This window comes from Cucumis melo, chromosome 3 (genome assembly GCF_025177605.1).
Source record: "Cucumis melo cultivar AY chromosome 3, USDA_Cmelo_AY_1.0, whole genome shotgun sequence".
NCBI lineage: Eukaryota > Viridiplantae > Streptophyta > Magnoliopsida > Cucurbitales > Cucurbitaceae > Cucumis > Cucumis melo.
The window spans coordinates 29,098,781-29,118,239 of record NC_066859.1 but is presented as its reverse complement, the minus strand read 5'-3'; the positions used below and the strand labels follow the sequence as shown (position 1 = coordinate 29,118,239).

General features: G+C 31.6%; 3 protein-coding genes and 1 non-coding gene across 4 annotated transcripts; 2 read left to right on the top strand and 2 right to left on the bottom strand.

Moving 5' to 3' along the window:
* The first annotated feature begins 1,954 nt into the window (after positions 1–1,954).
* On the top strand, positions 1,955–5,178 carry LOC103487986 (uncharacterized). The gene is made up of 8 exons (XM_008446516.2): positions 1,955–2,194; positions 2,586–2,852; positions 2,948–3,019; positions 3,182–3,220; positions 3,464–3,571; positions 3,698–3,795; positions 3,957–4,068; positions 4,697–5,178. Exons 1-8 carry the CDS (start codon positions 2,042–2,044, stop codon positions 4,943–4,945), a joined length of 1,098 nt encoding a protein of 365 aa, XP_008444738.1. The 5' UTR covers positions 1,955–2,041; the 3' UTR covers positions 4,946–5,178.
* A 610-nt stretch (positions 5,179–5,788) lies between these two features.
* On the bottom strand, positions 5,789–9,301 carry LOC103487987 (proteasome subunit alpha type-1-B-like). Its single transcript, XM_008446517.3, has 2 exons — positions 8,778–9,301; positions 5,789–6,477 (listed from the first exon to the last, which is right to left on the bottom strand). Exons 1-2 carry the CDS (start codon positions 9,126–9,128, stop codon positions 5,983–5,985), a joined length of 846 nt encoding a protein of 281 aa, XP_008444739.1. The 5' UTR covers positions 9,129–9,301; the 3' UTR covers positions 5,789–5,982.
* Positions 9,302–10,162: 861 nt separating this feature from the next.
* TRNAE-UUC (transfer RNA glutamic acid (anticodon UUC)) lies at positions 10,163–10,234 on the bottom strand. Its single transcript has one exon. It is a non-coding gene; the product is annotated as a tRNA-Glu (tRNA).
* Positions 10,235–13,503: 3,269 nt separating this feature from the next.
* On the top strand, positions 13,504–14,241 carry LOC127148704 (uncharacterized). The gene has a single exon (XM_051082912.1). It carries the CDS (start codon positions 13,504–13,506, stop codon positions 14,239–14,241), a length of 738 nt encoding a protein of 245 aa, XP_050938869.1.
* Positions 14,242–19,459: the final 5,218 nt, after the last annotated feature.

Genomic DNA, 19,459 nt, shown 5'->3' with positions numbered 1-19,459 from the left:
AATCATCGTAAAAAAAATGGTACCTAAACAAAACTTTTCTAATTCAATTTTTTTCTCCACCCATAATCTAACGAGGAAAAATTGACAACTATGAAAAATGAAAAGGATAAATAATCCATATTGGTTGGAGTAATGTGTGTTTGTTGAGAATATTCCTTTATATGTATATATAAATCTGCCATTGTTGCAGAGTGGAGTAAGTTTTCATAAAATGATTGAAAGTTGAATCAATGATTTCATACAAAAGAAGACACATATCAGAGTCCATAGCCATGCTTTTTGCCGAAAGCAAAGATTCCAAATCTTCCAAACACTTTGACTTAGATCTCCATTCTTCCAATTTTGGATAAGTTTAAATATTACTTTATATCTCATTTTCCAATCCTATCCTTAATCTTCTCTGTACATTTTAAAGCTTGAATTAGAAGTTTGTTAGAAAGCCCTATGGTAAGTAGTAATTGAGATGGTGTGGCTTGAAACTGAAACTTTCATGCCTTTACACTATTTTAAATCCAAAATTTCAATTAATTCCGATTCTCAAATAGATTTAGAGGAATTTTAACTTAGATTAAGGCTTGTGATAGTTAGAGTTTAACTATTCCTTTATTTTTTTTTAAATGTCGAATACTTGATCTTCCACCTCATAGTCGTTGTAGTTAAACGAATTAATTTTAATGAACCTAACGATAAAAATAATCACCAAATGGATCTCGACAATAAAACATATAGATTTAAATAGATTAAAAGAAAAACATTGGAGCAATAATAGCCAAGAAAAAGGCAGTCAAAAAGTGTTTTTGTCTTATTATTTTCATAGGCATGATACCACACACATGTGCAGATCAATAAACAACAAATGCACTTTAAATCATACTTTAGATGGCAAGAAAAACCCATCCCACCAAAAACGGCATTAAAACACAACTTCTAATATAGTATTAAAAAAGAACATTTTGAAGTTAAATACATAATTTTGTTTAGTACACTACACTTGAAAGAGAGATGATATAACTTAATAATTAATACAAATTTAATTAAATTTATTATAATATTTTATCAAATTTGTATTTAAAAAAGAATTATTTATTCGTGGAAGAAATAATAATTTTAAAAATATACATTAGGTTTAAATTAATGGCTTTATACGGCCCGCCCCATCACGAATCAACGTGACCCCTATAACCAAATTCTATGATTAATTTTATCATATTGTTTTTAGTATCAAAATTTTGGGTCAAAGAAATATTCCCTTCACGACGCAATTATTATGATTTACAATTAAACAATGAAACAAAATAAATTGTTTTCTTTTAAGTGTATGAATTAATTTTAACCATAAAATTTTAATCAATCGTAATTTATTTTTTTAGTCAAAGTCTAACCTTAAATGTTAAAATACCTATATATATATATAGTAATAATTTTTTTTTTTATAAACAAATATCAAAGTAAAGTGGTTATTGTAATGGGAAGATGCTTTTCATAATCAATATAAAAGATACTTTATAGAAGAAACCAAAAATTGAATGAAAAACAAATCTTAATAGTGTATTTGAAATAATTTGAATTTTTTAAATTCATAATTAAATATTCTATAATTATCAATAATTAATAATTAGAAGTGTGCTTAGTATATATAGCCTTTTGAATAATTTTAAGAGATTCAAAAAATATATATTAATTTAACCTAAAATTTTGAAGTTTTTATTAATTTTGGTTAATATTTCCTTAAGAAAAACACAACCATTCAAATATAAAATAATTAAAACATGCTTAAAATTAATAAGTTTTAGGGGAACTTATAGAAAAAGTTAATTTTGTTTAAAGAGTATATATTTGATCAAAAGTTATTCCAAAGATGGATAAATTCCGAAAATGGGCATAAGAATGGGGTGAAGTTGTTGAAGTGAAAGAGGGGCAGTTTGGGGAAAGAGAGTCATAATTGAATTGTGTGTCCCGAGAGATTCCCTTCCCTTCCCTTCCCCGACGGAGTCCCTATATAAAGAAGTGGCAGAGAAAAACAGGGCCTTAAGCCACGAAAATGGGAGCCGAGCCTTTGCTTCACACTGTCAATGATTCTGAAGCCGCCCCTCTTATTCTTGGACTTCAACCTGCTGCCCTTATCGACCATGTTTCCCGGGTCGATTCCTCTCTTCTTGATCGAATTCCCGGCGACCGCGGTGGCTCAATGCCGGTATAACATCCTTTTTTTTTCGTCTTTTATTTGTTTTTGTGTACTTCTAATCTCTCAATTGTGTGTTTTCTGTTCTGGGGTTCCTTTGTTTTTTGAAGATCAGAAATGTTGTTGATTGATCTTTGATTAGAGCGGGTGAATTCTGCTTCTTGGGATGTCTTTTGCTTCTTTCCTATTTGAAGCATTTATTGATTATATGTGTTCTGTTCTGTTGGTGTTGTTGTTTTTTAAAGCTTTTACGAGCTGGCTTATTTGTGTCTTTGCTTAAATGGGTTTTTCCTATGTGGGTTTTCTTTAATTTGAAATCATCGACGGCCAGCATGTTTCTTTTTTTACCTCTTTTTTTGTATCCAAGTGCTGAATTTTGTCTGTTCGAGTGTTTTTCTTTCAGGTGGGCATGGAAGAGCTCGAGAGTATACTGAGGGAGGTGAAATCCTATATACTTTCCTCGCCTGATGATCTAACGACTCCTGTTAAGACAATAGCTGGGGGAAGTGTTGCCAACACTATTCGAGGATTGAGTGCGGGGTTTGGAGTCAGCTGTGGAATTATTGGCGCCTGTGGGGATGATGAGCAAGGAAAATTGTTTGTCTCTAACATGAGCTCCCATGGGGTCAATCTCTCAAGATTGAGGATGATTAAAGGTCCCACAGCTCAGGTCTGCTTCACTCCCTTCATGGAGGGGTGTCCAAATTTGCATTGTGTGTTTATGTCTTTTATAGTTCTGAGAATGTATTGTAAATTGTACGGCAGTGTGTTTGCCTGGTTGATGCATTAGGCAATCGCACGATGCGACCCAGTCTCTCAAGTGCAGTTAAAGTTCAGGTAAACCACTTTTTTCAATTGGTAGTTTGTGTTGGTTTACGTGTGAGTTTAGAAATTTGTTTTGGATAAATTGCCTCAGTTTAATTAGTACTAAGGTATGTTAAACAGAGGAGTTTTGGTTACTCAATTTGCTGACCATCTCTTTGTTTTGTCATCTTTCAGGGCAATGAACTGACTAGACATGACTTTAAGGGCTCTAAGGTTTGCATACTTGTATCTTTATTTTTTTTAACATGTATGATGTGTGTTAAGAAAATGAGAGCGATTGGCCAGAATTTGAAACAGATGGGGACGAACAGATTATTATGTTTTTTGGTCTTTCCTGTCATGCAAAATATTTTAGACTGATTTTGTTATAATTTCTATTGAATCAATTATCTCTTGAAAGAAGTTAGGATGTGGAGGCTTTTGGTAGATTTAATTACTGTCATGTCCTTATTGCAGTGGCTTGTAATGAGATATAGTATATTTAACATAGAGGTTATTGAAGCGGCTGTAAAGATGGCTAAACAAGAGAAAGTTTTTGTGTCCTTGGATTTGGCCAGTTTTGAGGTACATATTCCTAGAACTTCAGTTCTACTTCTATCATTTGTGTGATTTTGGTTTTTGGAGAAGAGGTTGTCATATCGTTTGAAAAGAAATGTAAACATAGTAGCTTACATCTCTATATTTCGCCAGATGGTTCGAGACTTTAAATTACCTCTTCTCCACCTACTGGAGTCTGGGAATATCGACCTTTGCTTTGCTAATGAAGATGAGGCAAAAGAGTTGATAAGGTGACTTTTGTTGCTTTGAATCTCATTATTCTTCAAACTCAATTGATTTGTAAATTTGATTTCTGCACTGTCTCTGCTGTAGGATATTTCAACTTTGTTATAGAACATTATCTAGTATAGTAAATAACATTAATTTCTGTTACCATATTTAATCTTTACAGGGGTGAGAAAGACGCTGATCCTGAAGTTGCACTAGAATTTCTTGCAAAGCATTGTCAGTGGGCTGTTGTGACATTAGGCGCCAACGGTTGTATTGCTAAGCATGGAAAAGACGTTAGTGATTGATTTTTCCTCTTTTTAGTAACATGAAAGGATTTGACTTTGTGAACATTATTAGAATATCTTATCATGATTCATATATATGGAGACAGGAGAGGGCGCTTTGCTTTAGCTAGGTTCCTTTTCAAGCCTACACCTAGAACTTTAGCAAAAAGAATCAGATTTTTAGGATAGCTAGTACTTGTGCTTTGTTTCAGAGTGTTGGGTGAGAGAGGAACAATAGAGTGTTTATTTGTTGTTTAGAAGTGCGGAGCAGTTTAAGGAGGAAGTTTGGTCCCTTTTTAGGTCCCATACCTTCCCTTGGACTTTAGCTGTCCAAAAACTTGTGTAATTATCTGTTAGTGTTGACCATTCTTCGTTGGACCCTCTTTCTTTAGCTTGGCTTCTTTTGCGGGTTTGTTTTTTTCTCTGTCCTTTGTATTCTTTCATTCATTTCAATAGGACGGAAAAGTTTATTGATCCATATAGGAAATAGTTCGTTATTTCTTTACTTATTTGTAGTTTGGTCCACATACAAAATTCCAGAGATCAAAGAGTGAAAGCGAGTGTAGCTAAATTCTGATAAATCATTTCCATGTAGATCATTAGTTATGAAGTTACATAACTTACCTCAATATATCAGATTGTCCGAGTTCCAGCAATAGGGGAATCGAAGGCGACGGATGCCACTGGAGCAGGCGACTTGTTTGCAAGCGGGTTTTTGTACGGGTTAGTGAAAGGGTTGTCTCTAGAGAAATGCTGTCAACTTGGATCGTGCAGCGGCGGTTCCGTTATCCGTGCTCTTGGGGGTGAGGTTACCCCAGAAAATTGGCAATGGATGCACAAGCATTTGCAGATCAAAGGGCTTCCTCTTCCTGAGATCCGTCAATGATCAATTTCATTGTTGTCCCATCAACTTTAATTCTCATCAATTTTCTCTATTTAACAGACATCTCTTTCAACCCTTGGGATGGCTGATCTTTCTTTCAAATTTCTGGGGGGGAAGGGATAAGTTATTTGAAGTTAGCTGGAGGACCTCTTTGATAATATCAGGCTTATATGTCTCTATCAACAAGATGTAAAAATTTATTTTTCATTAATGTGATTCCATCTATTTTCAAGCTACCTTTTGGTCCCTAGCTGTGCCTATTATGCATCTATATTTGTATATAAGTGATCTTTTTTCTATAAATTAACTGAACTATATAATAGCTGTGTCCAATTGGATAAACGTGGAATAGATATTTAGTACTTAACAATATTGGTTCATAGAGATTTGGAAACAGGATGAAAACTATACTTTAGCAGCCAAATAGTCTAAATAAGTAAAAGGAATTTTAATTGCCAAATATGCATTCATTGTATCCGTTTAAACTTTAAAGAATTCAACTTCGTAATCCAATAAGATGACATGAACTATTTTTACTGTAATTAAGATATCTATTAAATTAATATGCAAGGTACGATCTTCTTTAGATGTCAAGATGAGGAGTAAAGTTCAACGTCAATTAGCTATACTCCCACTCATCCCATTGGGCATTCACCTTGCTCTGAGATTGGCGGTTAAATAAAGAACGAAAGAAAAAATCAATTCATCTAATTTACTGCAGATTTTGGCCTTACTACCAAATTCAATATAATTTTTAGCTCAAATTTAATCGAAACTAACATGATATGATTCCATATGTCCAAGGGCCGTTGTGGATCAGCTTACTGTTCTTCTCCCAATATAGTATAATGGAAAAACAGAATCAGTTATCATCATAACACATTTTCAACAGTCTGATACAACCTTCATAAATGTAAAATTGAAATCTGAGGCCACAATAGAGAAGAAGTATCAAAATGTCTGCACTAAAGAACCAAACCTAACAGCAACACCCAGGAAGTGGGGAAGAAGGGGGAGGCGACCTCTAGCACGGTGTACCCTTAGATATCCATTGGCGCAACACCTTGATCTGGGGCACTTCCTTGGTCTGTCCCTGCAGCTGGTTCAGGGGCAGCAGAATCACCCTGCTCTGGGGCGATATCCTGATCCGCAGCAGGAACGTCATCCTCCTTAACAATCTCAAATTCATCAATCAACTTCTGCACAGTTTCCCTATCCAATATATGAAAAGGTTCCCCAACTCCTAAAATGGCAATTGTGCATATGGAGGAAGTAAGTTTTTCTCCTTGCAAGGTTTCTCTGGTAGCGATCAGTGCATCTTTGATCAATTCATCTCTAGAAGAGTCCTTGAAGTTCTCAAACCTTCTTTCCAAGTATGTCTTTGCAGCCTGTGAACGGGACCCTATGGCAAAAGCTTGATACTCAAAGTAATTGCCACTCGGGCAGTTGTAGTAAAGATGAGCGCCAGATTCGTCCAGACCACCTACCAGGAGTCCAACACCATATGGACGTTTCCACGAGCGCTGAGTGCAGACCTGTGACATGTGGACAAGATAATTAGAGAGAAACAAAAGGTTATGAATATGAGAAGTGGTTTTCCCTATAAAAATAACAATGCTTAGGGTCCTAGAAGGACACATATAATAAAACAGTTCAAAGAGGATACGCCCTCAATAAAGTATCCAGTTTCATTCCTGTTAAGGCTTTATTTGTCTCTAAGAGCTCTCGCTCATCTTAGAAAAGATGGATAAACATTAATAACGAAAATGATAGGAAACTCACTATACTGGGTTGGCTTCCAAGGTTGAGATAAATTCCACCTACAGCTTAAAGACAGACAACTTGATGGTTTTGTTAGGTAATTAAGCACCTAGGAGAACCACCCCAAAAACCAATTATTGAAGTGGGAGAGGCAATCCACTTAAGTAATACATTGGTCATCCCATTCTAACCATTGCAGGACAAAAGCGTCCCATACATTGGTTCCTACCGGATTCATGGAAGGAGAAGGGATCAGCAAAACATTAAAGACAATTAACAACTACATCTGCTGCAGAGCCATAAGGTCTAACCTGAACACTTAAAAATACTGTTGGGGGGAAGAATTCGCCATTATCAAAACCAGTAGCCAAATCAATTGTCACAGAAACAAAAGGGTACACGTACACAAAAATGGCAGGCAATTCCCTTTTACTCATATCGGTTGATATCCTAAGTCATGAAATGCAATTTACGGACTGCTTTCCCAAATGCATGAAATTTGGATCCTCGAAGCTTGTTCAGGCTGGGGGCTGAAAGGAAAAGATAGAGCCTTTGGAAGTTCGCCATTAGAGTTTTTTGTGACTGATTTGGTTAGAAACAAAACAATCTTTTACTACAGAGAAATCCTTACATAACTCCAGTCATTTTATTCTTCATACAGCCTCATGTTAGTAAATCCATGCACAAAAAGTTGTCTATAACATAACCATGCAGTATTTTAGATCCTAGTTTGTTCCTTCATGTATTAGCTAACTGTGGATGGCATTTTCTCTACCCCTGGACTCTAGGTTGTTTTGTCTTCATTTTCGTAGTGAATACACCTTATATAAACAAAAAGTGGGATCAATGCAATAAACCAGGTTACCGATTGTTTCTCCATTTTCGCTGCAATGCGAGTATTGCATCACGTACACCAACATTTTATTCCCTAAATTGAAAGGAAAGCTGGGGGTTGGGCAGTAAAAATGAATTTAGAAATAAAAAATGATCAGGAAAACCAAAGAACTTGATAGAAGAATCTAACCCCTATAAAGGATCCGTTTAAACAAAAACCAACACCAACACAGAACGACCAAAATGAAACAAAATTCAAAAACATATCATTCTTTTTGTTAATTTTCAAGGTTGAGAATACCAAACCCCATTCTATCTCTCACTACCCCATCACAAGCTAATATAAATTCAACCCAATTTTAGGAATACAATATTCCTCAGCTTTCTCACCCTCTCTCTCTTCTAGGTAAGAAACTGAACTTCCATAAGATACAGTGAAAGAAAAAGCTCCATAGGTAATTGATCAAAGATGGTCCAAACATTTCTTGTTCACAACTCAGTCCTTCAATGACATGACATATATGTGCACATAAGAACATTCAACGTTCATGAATCCATAAAGGCTTTCCTATCCGGAAGAAACTATAGCGAGCTATCCCACCCCATGACCACCAAAAGCATTTTTTAATCTCTCATACGTCAAATGGTGTCATAAAAAGTGGTACATACATTGCGACCCTAAATAATTACTCAACTTCCTGGTTTTTACTAAAACCTAAACTATTGAACAACAAAATACAATAATTTAGAAAGAACAAATTACCAGCAAAGCCAGGTGGGTTCGGACCAATTCAACAATTAGAATAATCAAACAATTTGGAGAGCTGAAAGTCCTAATCTCCTTCTACTACTGAGCAGCGGTTAAGAATCAGTGGAACAAATGCAAACAACATAAGATAGGCAAACGGAAGCTGCCTTTAAACAATCAAAATGCTGAAAATTAGAGGGTACAGAGGGCGATATTCCCCCATCTCTAAAATGTTGCTTAACCTCCGTTTCGGACTAAAGATAAATTCGACGTTATAATCCTCAGCTTAATAGAGAGCATAATAATCTGAAAAGTTCCACCTTTAACTATCCAGCTAAAACAATTGGTAAATTCAGAGCCAAAACCATCATTAACAAAATAAATCCAAAGAAATGTGAACCCACAGCAGAGACATCTAAAATTCAAGAAATGCATAAGAAATCAAAAGGCAGGAGCAAATTGTAAACAGAAAGAGGGCTTCCGTATACAAACCTGAGCCTTATCAGCGAGTTGAACTACGAGACGACCAACAGGAAGCGGAGATTCATAGGTGTAGCTGTAATTGATACACTCAGATCTCATATAACGAGAAAGAACGCGTCCATCAGCAGTAAGGCCAGAAATGGCGACGCCGATGTGATCGTCGACTTTGAAGATCTTCTTCTGGTGAGAGGATAGTTCAGAGTTAGCCTTATTAACGCAGGCTAGAACCACGTGGGTGTTGGATCGGAGGCCAATGGCGGCGGAGCCTTGCTTGACGGCCTCCATGGCGTACTCAACCTGAAACAACCTACCGGCGGGACTCCATGTGGTGACATCGGTATCGTACTGATTCCTAAACATATTGGGTGAAGAAGAAAGAAAAAGAAGAGGCAGAAAAAGGATCTCCGGTGAGTAAAAGGGAGAGGATTGAGGTCGTATTAATGGAGGATTTAGGGGTTTTCGTCTTCTCCAAGGCAAAATTTCGCGATGGGTTTTCTCACTTTCTAGTGTTCTGACTTTACTCCTTTTTTTTTTTCTTCTAATTCTATTTTAATTACCTTTTCCTCTTTTTTAAAAATATATTTTTTCTATTGTAAAATATTTTTTGGGTTTTTTTTATGTGGTTAAGTTTTTCAAATTATTATAAAATAAGAACGATGGTAGTTTTAGAAAAATTGATCAAAGGTGAATAAGTCGTTAATTATCATCTTAAAAGTCAACGATAAATATAAATTATGTTATTACTAAACTAATAGTTGGGCATGACTCGTGAACTTGGGCTATGAGAGAAGAACAAAGAACGATGTTTTGTTCTTGAAGAATTTTGAAATGCAAGAGGATATACAAAACATGCTAAATATGAGACTAAAATGTATTGGTGGTGATAGCATAATCATATCATCAAATACATGTGTCATCGTTCGTCTAGGATTTTACAATTAATTTTGTTGTTATTATTTCTACTAGTTGGAAAACTCTACTCGATTGTTTTCTTTTCCTCCTCTCATCTTAATTCTATTTTTATTTCGATGGTTGTACATAGCATCTCGATTGACATCATGGATAATTACTTTCAAACGAGTGGTTTGTCATAGCATATCAATTCCTTTCGACATCTTATTTACAACAACTAAGAAAACAAACTTAAAATTATGCTTAACTTATCAATATAAAGATATATAACTCAAGTCACTATCCTACCTCAAATAGTTACACTATACCAAAAGTGAGACGAAATATATATCTCAAAGCCAAAATAACAAATTGCACAATTTAACATTTAGCCTTTTAGGGTTTATATTATAAATAAACTACATTTTCCAAATATAGTTTTTTTTTTTTTGTTAAATTAATAAATTATAAAAAAAAGAGGAACAAAAAATTAAAAAACAAAATTCCGTTGCCGGGAATCGAACCCGGGTCTCCTGGGTGAAAGCCAGATATCCTAACCGCTGGACGACAACGGATGATTTAATAATAATTTAAACATTCTTTATTAATTCCCTTTTCTATACATTAAATACAAAAGAAAAGAAAAAGGCTATTTTGTGTTTTATAAACTATAGATTTATGATGTGTTTGTGATCAATTTTGTTCAAGTTTAAAATAATTGCGCAAATTCTAACTGTTTTATAGTATTTAGTTAAATCGATAATAAGATGATTGGAAATTGGCAAATAACTGCTAGAGTCGGATTTAAGTTTAAAGTTAATATGTTGGAATTTATGCATTAAGTTCGAAGTTAGATAAGAAAAAATAGAAAAATAAAAGGAGAAACATATAGTTGTTCAATAAATGTGGAAAATTGAATAGTAAATAAAGTTCAAATTCGTGAAGTTTGAGTCATTGAACATTAGCTAAAACCCATAGCGACTAACGTTTTAGATTTCATTATATATAATACAAATACTACTTATTACCTTAAGAATCATAACAATTCCATAAACGAATCTTAACCTTTATTGTTAAGATATTTAAAGGAAGAAAAAAAAAAAAAAGATAAACATCTACTTTTTAGTAGTGATCGACACATTGTAATAAAGAGAAAATGGTGACTATTACTTGATTAATGGATAGTAATCAACAAATAAACTTGACTTTAATAAAATGAAATTTAAGTATTATCTGAATCATAAATAAATGATGTAATCAGATAGAGATTTAGTATAAAGTATTTTTTTTAAGGAAATATTTGATATAATTTTATTTAAAGAAAGTATTTAATATAAAGTATTGATTTCACGAGAAATTGTTTGGTTTTGGTTGAGGGGAAGAGTCTTCACATGAGAAAGACAAAAAAGGGATCCGAAAAGAAAACTGTTAGAGGAAAAACAAAAAAGGTTCAACTGTTTATTTAATTCTTATGATTTGGGGCATAGTTTCAAATTCTCCACAAACTATAGTTCTTATGCTTTCTTGCTTACAAAAAATAAAATTAAATTTAGTTCATAATCATCTCCAAACTATCTTTAGCATAAATTCGTTTATTTATTACTTATTTGAAAAAGAAAGTGTCAAAATAGATATTTATATTTTACGAGAAAATGAAGTGAAGTGAATTTTGTAATTTATGGCAAAATCAAAGTAATAATAATTATTTTTCAATGGTAATTTTCTATTGGTTGTAGAAAAATGAAGTGACCAATTTTTTTTACAAAGTTTAGTGTATGGAGGAGGGCCCAATATTTTCATATACTTTACATATCCTTTGTCGTTTACTAAATAAAATTTTAGATATAATTTATATTTAGTCCTCAAATAACTAAGGTGGGAGTTGATAACTATTTTCTTTTTTATCTCAAATACTAAGGTTATAAACAATATTTTTACCTCTTTTTTATTTACTTTTTTCAATTATTTAAAAAATCAAATTAATTTTCTTAAAAAAATATTTTTATAATATAGTTTAAATTCAACTATTGTACTTAAGAAATATACAAATTATTGTAATAAAAGATGAGAAAATATGCTTACTTTTCTAAAATAAATAAATAAATACAAGGAACAAACTGGAATTAGACGTGCAACATTTTAAAATTTAGGACTCAATTAAAACCAAACTCAAAATGCATTAAATGTGTAACATTGTAAAACTTATAGACCAATTGAATAAAGTAGACCAAAAATATACTTTCTTTAATTAAGTTATTAAGGTTCTTATTTATTTATTATAAATCGTAAACAACTTACTACACAATACAACGATAATGCCTTAAATTGTGATTATTATAATGTAAAAATTGTTTTACTTATTTGAGTATCATGTTACAAGTATATCTATCTGTATTGATCATTCAACCAAAGAATAGTGTTATTGATACAATAGTTGTTTAGATATAATTGAGTGTGTCGTTCCTTTTTTCTTTAATTTGGTTGATTATGCTTTGGAGACCACGACGGGGTAGACCCACTCATGACTTACTTTACAATATTTTCATGCCAAAAAAAAAAAAAAAAAACGAAGTCGTTTCATTCATCTGATGGGAACTAAAATCAAATGTGTGATGATAATGATATGATGACGTGTGAAAGAAGTGAGAGAAAGAAATAAGGAAGACTAATGTCTTTCCATTAGAAGGAAGTTTGAAAAGTCTATGCTATTGGATAATTATTTAGTACGACTATTTATATTTGGTATAGGAAAACTAAACGGTAACAATTTGTTCTATTGAGATTTCTTTTGTCATCTCTAAATAGATTTGATGTTTGTTTGTACTTTTAGGAAAATGGAAGGAAATAGGTTTTCTTAAAATGATAAAAAAAAAAAAAAAACTAATAACCTCTCATTTTTCAAAAAATAAAGCTTGTAAAGATTAGTTCAAGTTAAGTGTTTAGGTCTTTTATTAATTGGACTTTATTTACTAATCTCTTGAATAATTTTTTTAGAAAATAGTTTTACGTTATTTTTAAGAATTTGATTAGAAAATGAGAAGAAAATAAATACAGATTTGGAAAACTAAAAATGAAATCACAATGAAAGAGGCAGATAATATGCCTTTCAAACAAGAAAAAAAAACCATAGAATGTTCTTCAAATTGCAATAAATTCTCCCACGTGGGAAGAAGGTATAGAAATCAAAGTTAAAAATACTGACAATTTTGACTAGAACAAGAACCATTTTCAAACATAAAACAATGACAAAAATAAGCAAATGAGAGAGCTATACATTAACATCATACATTATTTTAAAAAAAATCCAATAGATCCTTAACAAAGAAACAGAAAATGAAGAGATATAAGAGACAAAATTGAAAATTAAAAGAACTGTTATAACAAAATTCAGAGATGAATACAATATTCAAAATTTATGGACACAACAGAGATAGAGAAGATTATTAGTGAAGGGGTAAGCACGTGAGAATGGCTCGACGGCGTCGGACCCATGTCAAAACGAACGCACGCGCGGCGGTCCTGGTCCCACCTAGAACTAGTCGTGGTGGTCTGGCTTACTCTCGGCCCATGTGGCTTTGCCCCAACAAATCCCTTTACATCATTTCTTCTAAACTAAAATTAAATAAAACCGCATTATTTTAATTAATAATAACAACAATAATAATCACTTTTAAGTTTAACTAATCACATTTACTTAATTAATTAATCTCCACAATTTTGACCGTACAAATTCAAATTCCCACCTCTATTTAAGGAGAGAAAATTCATACTCCTCACTCTCAGTTTCCCCTTTTTTTTTTTTTTTTTTGTACATTTCTTCTTCTTCTTAAGAAATTTCCCAAGAATGGTTCTCAATGGATTCGATTCCGTCAAGGCCTTGAAGGCTATTTCCATCGGGAATTACAGCCGCCGCCGCAAGCTCAAATGGTTATTCGAGTTTTTCGTCTTCTTGTTCCTTGTTTCCAACCGCTCTAGTTTCTTTTCTCTCGCCGGTCCGATCCTCCACCATTTTTTCCAGCGAATCCTCGCCGTCCTCAACAGTCATATCTTCGTTTTCATGGTTTTCCACGCTATGCTCTTCGTCGTTTACTCTCTCTCCCATTTGACCGACAACAAATCCGGTTCGAACCGGACCGAACCCGATTCGTCCGAGAGTTTGGTAGCTCCGCCGGTTGACGTCTCCGTCGAGGAGAAGAGCACGGAGGAGATGCCGGTTATTGAAGACTCAATCGCCGAAGCTCCGGCGGAGGAGACGACGGAGCTGGTAATCACTGCGGTGGATGATACGGCGGTGTTGCCGCCGTCCTCTCCAGTCCGGCATTTGAACGCTGAGATGGAAGCGGCGGAGATTATACCGGAGGAAAAACGGTACCGGAGGACGGAATCGGAGAGATTCGAGGAGAATCGGGAAAAGAGCAAGTTCAGGAGATCGAAGACGGAGATTAGGTGGAGAAATACCACCGCAGAACTGACAGGATTTGTGGATTTGGTGGATGAGATGGACATCGACGATTTCAATCGGACGGTGGAGAGCTTTATAGCGGAACAGAAAATGCACATCGGGGGAAGGGTTTCCGGCTAAAAGGGGGATTCCGACAACCGAATGGAAGAATCCGAAAGGAAAGAGACACAAAGGGGGCCGAAAGGAAAAGAAAAGAAAAGGTTTCAATTGTTTTCTATTTGCAATTTAATGCCCCTGATTTGCCGGAAATTGTAATAAAGCCATTTTACCAAAATTTTTCCAATTCTGAAATTGGAATCTTTTGGAAATTAAGGGATTTTCCTGTAATTTTTTTGGATTTTCTCTTTCATTTTCCATTTCTGGGTCGGAAATTGGATACAGAATATCAAAGAACCAAAATGTTGTTTGTAAATATCAAAATATGTCACAAAAAAAAAAAAAAATACTCTCCTTTTTTATCATTGTCATATTATTATTATCATTTATGTTTTCTAATTTCTATCAAAGAAATTTATGTAAATTTCATAGAAGAAATTGAAATTTGCACTTATTTTTCAATTTTAAATATATTGAATTGATATTTCAGCCGACAGACAGAAATCAATATACTTTGGAAAAACGATGGACCATTTTTTTTTTAATAATAAAAAGTACATCAAATCAAATTTATCATCATTAACTAATCAAACTATTTAAATAATAATAATAGTTTTTTCATAATAAATCCCAGTGATTTCATTAAATAATCAACTATTTCAAAATAAACCCATATTATAAAATGTACCCAAAAGCCATCAAATCAACCAATATCTAATTAAAACACACTCATAACAAATATAATTAAGAAAAATTAATACCCAATCTCAATTTGTAGTTTAAGAATTCTTTTTATAATTTAATTGACAATAGATTAAATTTTATTAATTAGGAATTTAGGGGGAGAGAGAGATAAGTAGTTTTGGTTTTAATTAGAAATAAAAGAAAACTTGAGAGAAAGATGTCAACATCCACCGTTGGCTGTCAACAAAATAAAGAAAGAAAGAGGGTATTAATTATTTATTTTTCATTTATATGTAAATCAACTTTTTCTCATTAGACCTTTTAACCACTTTTCTTTTCACTATCCCATGCGTTTCAATTTTCTAAACTAAATAAAAAAATTAATTAAATCATAAAAGATATTTTGTTAGGGCAAAAACTTTCACATCTCTTCCATTTTAAATAAAATATAATAATAATTTAAAGATCGGTAAAAATATTATTCATTATTTTAATCTATCATTGATTTTTATATAAAATTACATGAAATGTCGTTTGTTGCGTTTATTTATCGATTCTATATTTTACGGTGTCTCTTAATTTTAAATATTAACGTTCGTCGATCTCAATTTTTTAAAATATTTATTTAGTTTAATTTATATGCCTTCAAATATTTAATTTTAATCTTTATGGATGGTTTACTTTTCCCTAAAGTTTGTTGTTTGTAATCTTTTTAGATTTTGATGAGATATTCACATCCAAAGGTTTCATTGTTTCAATTAATTTAATAAAAAAAAGGTAATATTTATATACTAAGCTTAATATTTATTTCAAGTAAACAATTAAAGTTGAATTTAAAAGTACAAAACAAGTAAAGGATGAAAATGGTATTGAAATATTTTTTTTTCCTTTGTCGTTATTTAAATAATTTTGATAAAAAAATTTAAGATTAATTTAAAGTAGTAAACAACTAAAATTGAAATTAGAAACAAAAAATAAGAACTAAAATTAAATAAGTGATCACCTATCAACTAAACCAAAATGGAATGTAAACCTTTTTTTTTTCTTCTTTTTGGTTTTTCATTAAGGAAAGCCTATGAATTTATCAAGTCTCAAATTGCATATACATATACATATATATATATATATATATATATATAGAAAGAGAAAAGGAAAAAAAGGATGGGCAAAGGGTGTAGATATGGTAAAGGGTTGGGGAGGAAAAACGAAGGAAGAATAATGATGGGAATTAGGAAAAGCAATGCATGAGGGGAAGTTTCAAAATTCCCCTTAGTTGTCTACAATTAGTTAATAATTAAAAAAAAAAAGATGGGGGAGATAATTTGTAGGATTAGAATAAACCAAAAGGACCAAATATAATATATACATAATTTGGGATAAAGATAAAGAGAGTATCCATATATCATAATTACATTCACTAACTAATTATATTAACTTAGTGCCATGTGGGGTTTCTCTTCTCCAATATTTCCCTTATAAACTTTCACTTTAAATCCCCTCTCACCCAAATTTCTCCATCAATCAATATCAATAATCTTCATATTTATCAAACTATATACTTCAATTTATAGAAATGCCCTTTGATATAATATTCATCCACAATTATAATAATCAAAACACAAAACAAAATCTTAATTACATTAATTGACAATAAGTTTGTAAATGGTATATATTATACGATAAATCTATATTTCTAAACATCTTCAATTTATTAATTAAAAAATATATATGTAAACATTATTTATCGATAGATTCATGTATATATGTCACGTTATTATTTTTTTATTTCATTATATTTGTGAATAACAATCATTTAGTTGCATGTGAATTATTAATAATGTATTTATATGTTATAAAAGTTGACTAAAAAGAAGGAAAAAAAAACATGATTAAAAAGTACAAAATAACCAAAATCCTAAAAGAAAAAAAAAATCTAGAAACTAAGTTGCTGGACTTTAATTTATTAAATGATGAAATGTCCCCTACCCATGAAATAAAATTATTGGCCAAAATTTGAGACATCTAATTCCAACTTTGTTGACTTTTGATGCTTATTGTTTTGTCCCAATTCAATCTCTCTCTATGAGAAATGGAAAATTCAAGTCAGTCTCAATCATGATAAATAACCAATTTTAGTCTGCCAATTACAAATAAAAACCTCTATACAAAAAGAAATATATATATGAAAAGAAATTAAATTAATTAGGTAAAATTTTTTATGGATAATTGCAATTATATATCTCGAATTTTTTACGGTAAGAATTGGTATAAACTTGAAGTATGGTTTTATGTAATATTTGGAAGTCCAAATTTATTTATAATTGCAACTATCAACCTATTTTAAATGTTCTTAAATAGAAACAAATCAAAATGAAAATAGCTATTGTTGGTAGATGATAGTTTAATTAATGGGTCTAAACACCATAAAAAAAGCCTCAATGATTATTATGATAAGTTTGTAATGTTCTATTTTTAATCAAAAGTCAATTTTTTTTTAAAATCTGATTAAATAAAAAATTGAAAGCTGGAAAAAGTTGTTTTTCATTTTAGGAAGATGATATGTTATGGAACAAAATTAAAATGATGAGGAAAAAAAATAATAATAAACGATTTGAAGACCTTCAAATCCTCACATTTCATTTTTCTAACTTAAATCAATTCGATTGTTCTAACTTTTTCCTTTTCAATATAACAAAACGATGTAATCAATGTAATACGTGTTGGTATATGGGCATAAGCAATTTATTATTAGCAAAAACTATTTTTCTTTTAAATTTTACACCTCCTGCAAGTTGTATGAATTAAAATGTTTCAATTAGGGGAATCTAACACCATTTCAAGTTGGTCTTTCTTCTCATAATAACAACGAACAACACCCATATCATAATCCAAAGTTTCTAGCCATCCAAACAGGAACACACCCACTTTATTTATTTATTTTATACACACATACATACAATACATATAAATATTGTCACCAAACAAATATTTAACCATAAAATAACACACCCTTTTGAATATTCCACACCCAATTTGCATACTGGCAGACAGGTTAATAAGGAAAATAAAAAACCTGGGGTCAAAATTTGGTGAAAAAATATTTGTTTTAAAAACAAAATGCTAGCTAGCTTAATTAGCTACTATATTAATGAAAAAACATTAGACAAAAATATTACCGATTCATAGATTAAAATGTCGAGTTTAAAAATTAAAGAAACGAACATATTACCAAATCTCAACGGTACTTTTTATTTAACATGTCTTGGAAAAAAAACCATCCAAAGTTTGTCCTTGTGGTCTTACTATTTGTACTTTTGTTTGGATGATTCAACTTTTAATGGGCGGTTTGACTTCTTTGAGAACGAAGCACAAATTAAAATTCGGACACATGTGGCAGTGTTATATTTAATTTGTAAGTTAGAACAATGCATTAGAACATGTTATTGTGATTAAGTACACTACGGTCATAATTTTTGAAAAACATCTTATAAGTTACCGTAACAAAATCAATTTAGAAATTTTTATCAAAATTAATTAACATTTGGACGAATTTCATTGAAATTCCTAACGATAAGTGTAAATTAATTTTTTTCATATAAATTTGTAGACTTGATTGATAAAAGTAGAGGTCTCATGCGATGTCACCCAAACAAAATATAATAAAATGTACAAATAGATACATATAAGTAAGTAACGGTGACAAACATTAAATTACAATAATAGATTTAATTAAAAGAAAAATAATGATCCTATAGAGATAGGAGATATAAAATCCTACACATAAAATTATTGTATTAAAAAAGAAGATGAAGAGATTATATTATGAAAAGCATTGGCAATATATATATTATAGGGATGGAAGGGCAATTATTGGAGGTACAAAGTGTAAAATCAAGGCTCATGATTGGCAAAAGCGTCGTCGTTTTCTTCGAACTTTCCGACAACTTTCTAATAATATAGGAAATTGGGATGGTTTAAAATAAAATAAAATAAAATAAAATAAAAGGTATATTATTATTGCTATTTTAAAATTAGAAAAAAGGGGTAATTATTATTATTATTATTATTATAAAGTTTTTCTTGGGATTTGGGTTTGTGGATTAACCACATAAAAATCCCACATTCTGCGACTATGATTTTCTTTTGTTGGGTTGTTGTGTCGAATTTTTAGTGGGTTTGGAAATGGTGTGGTTTTGAGGGATTTTGTATCAATTTATATAGAGAAAAAAAGAAAGAAAAAAAAAAAGGGAAAGAATTATTAAATACTGGAAATTTGTAAACTAGCCCTCAATGATTTGATTCCTTGAGTAATTGTTTTTTCAAGTAATTGTGATTAAATTTTTATGGTAATAACTCAATTAGTGGTTGAATTATCATATAATTTTAGGATGAATTCTCTAATTTTATGGTTTTTTTTTTTTTTTGCATACACTTATTGATATTGAAATAAAGTTCAAGGATTTTGTTAATGTTTTCTTTGCACAAAACAACGTTTTACTATTGATCATGATTTTTCCTACGTAAATCATAAGAGAAACACCCTTGTTTGTAATTTTCA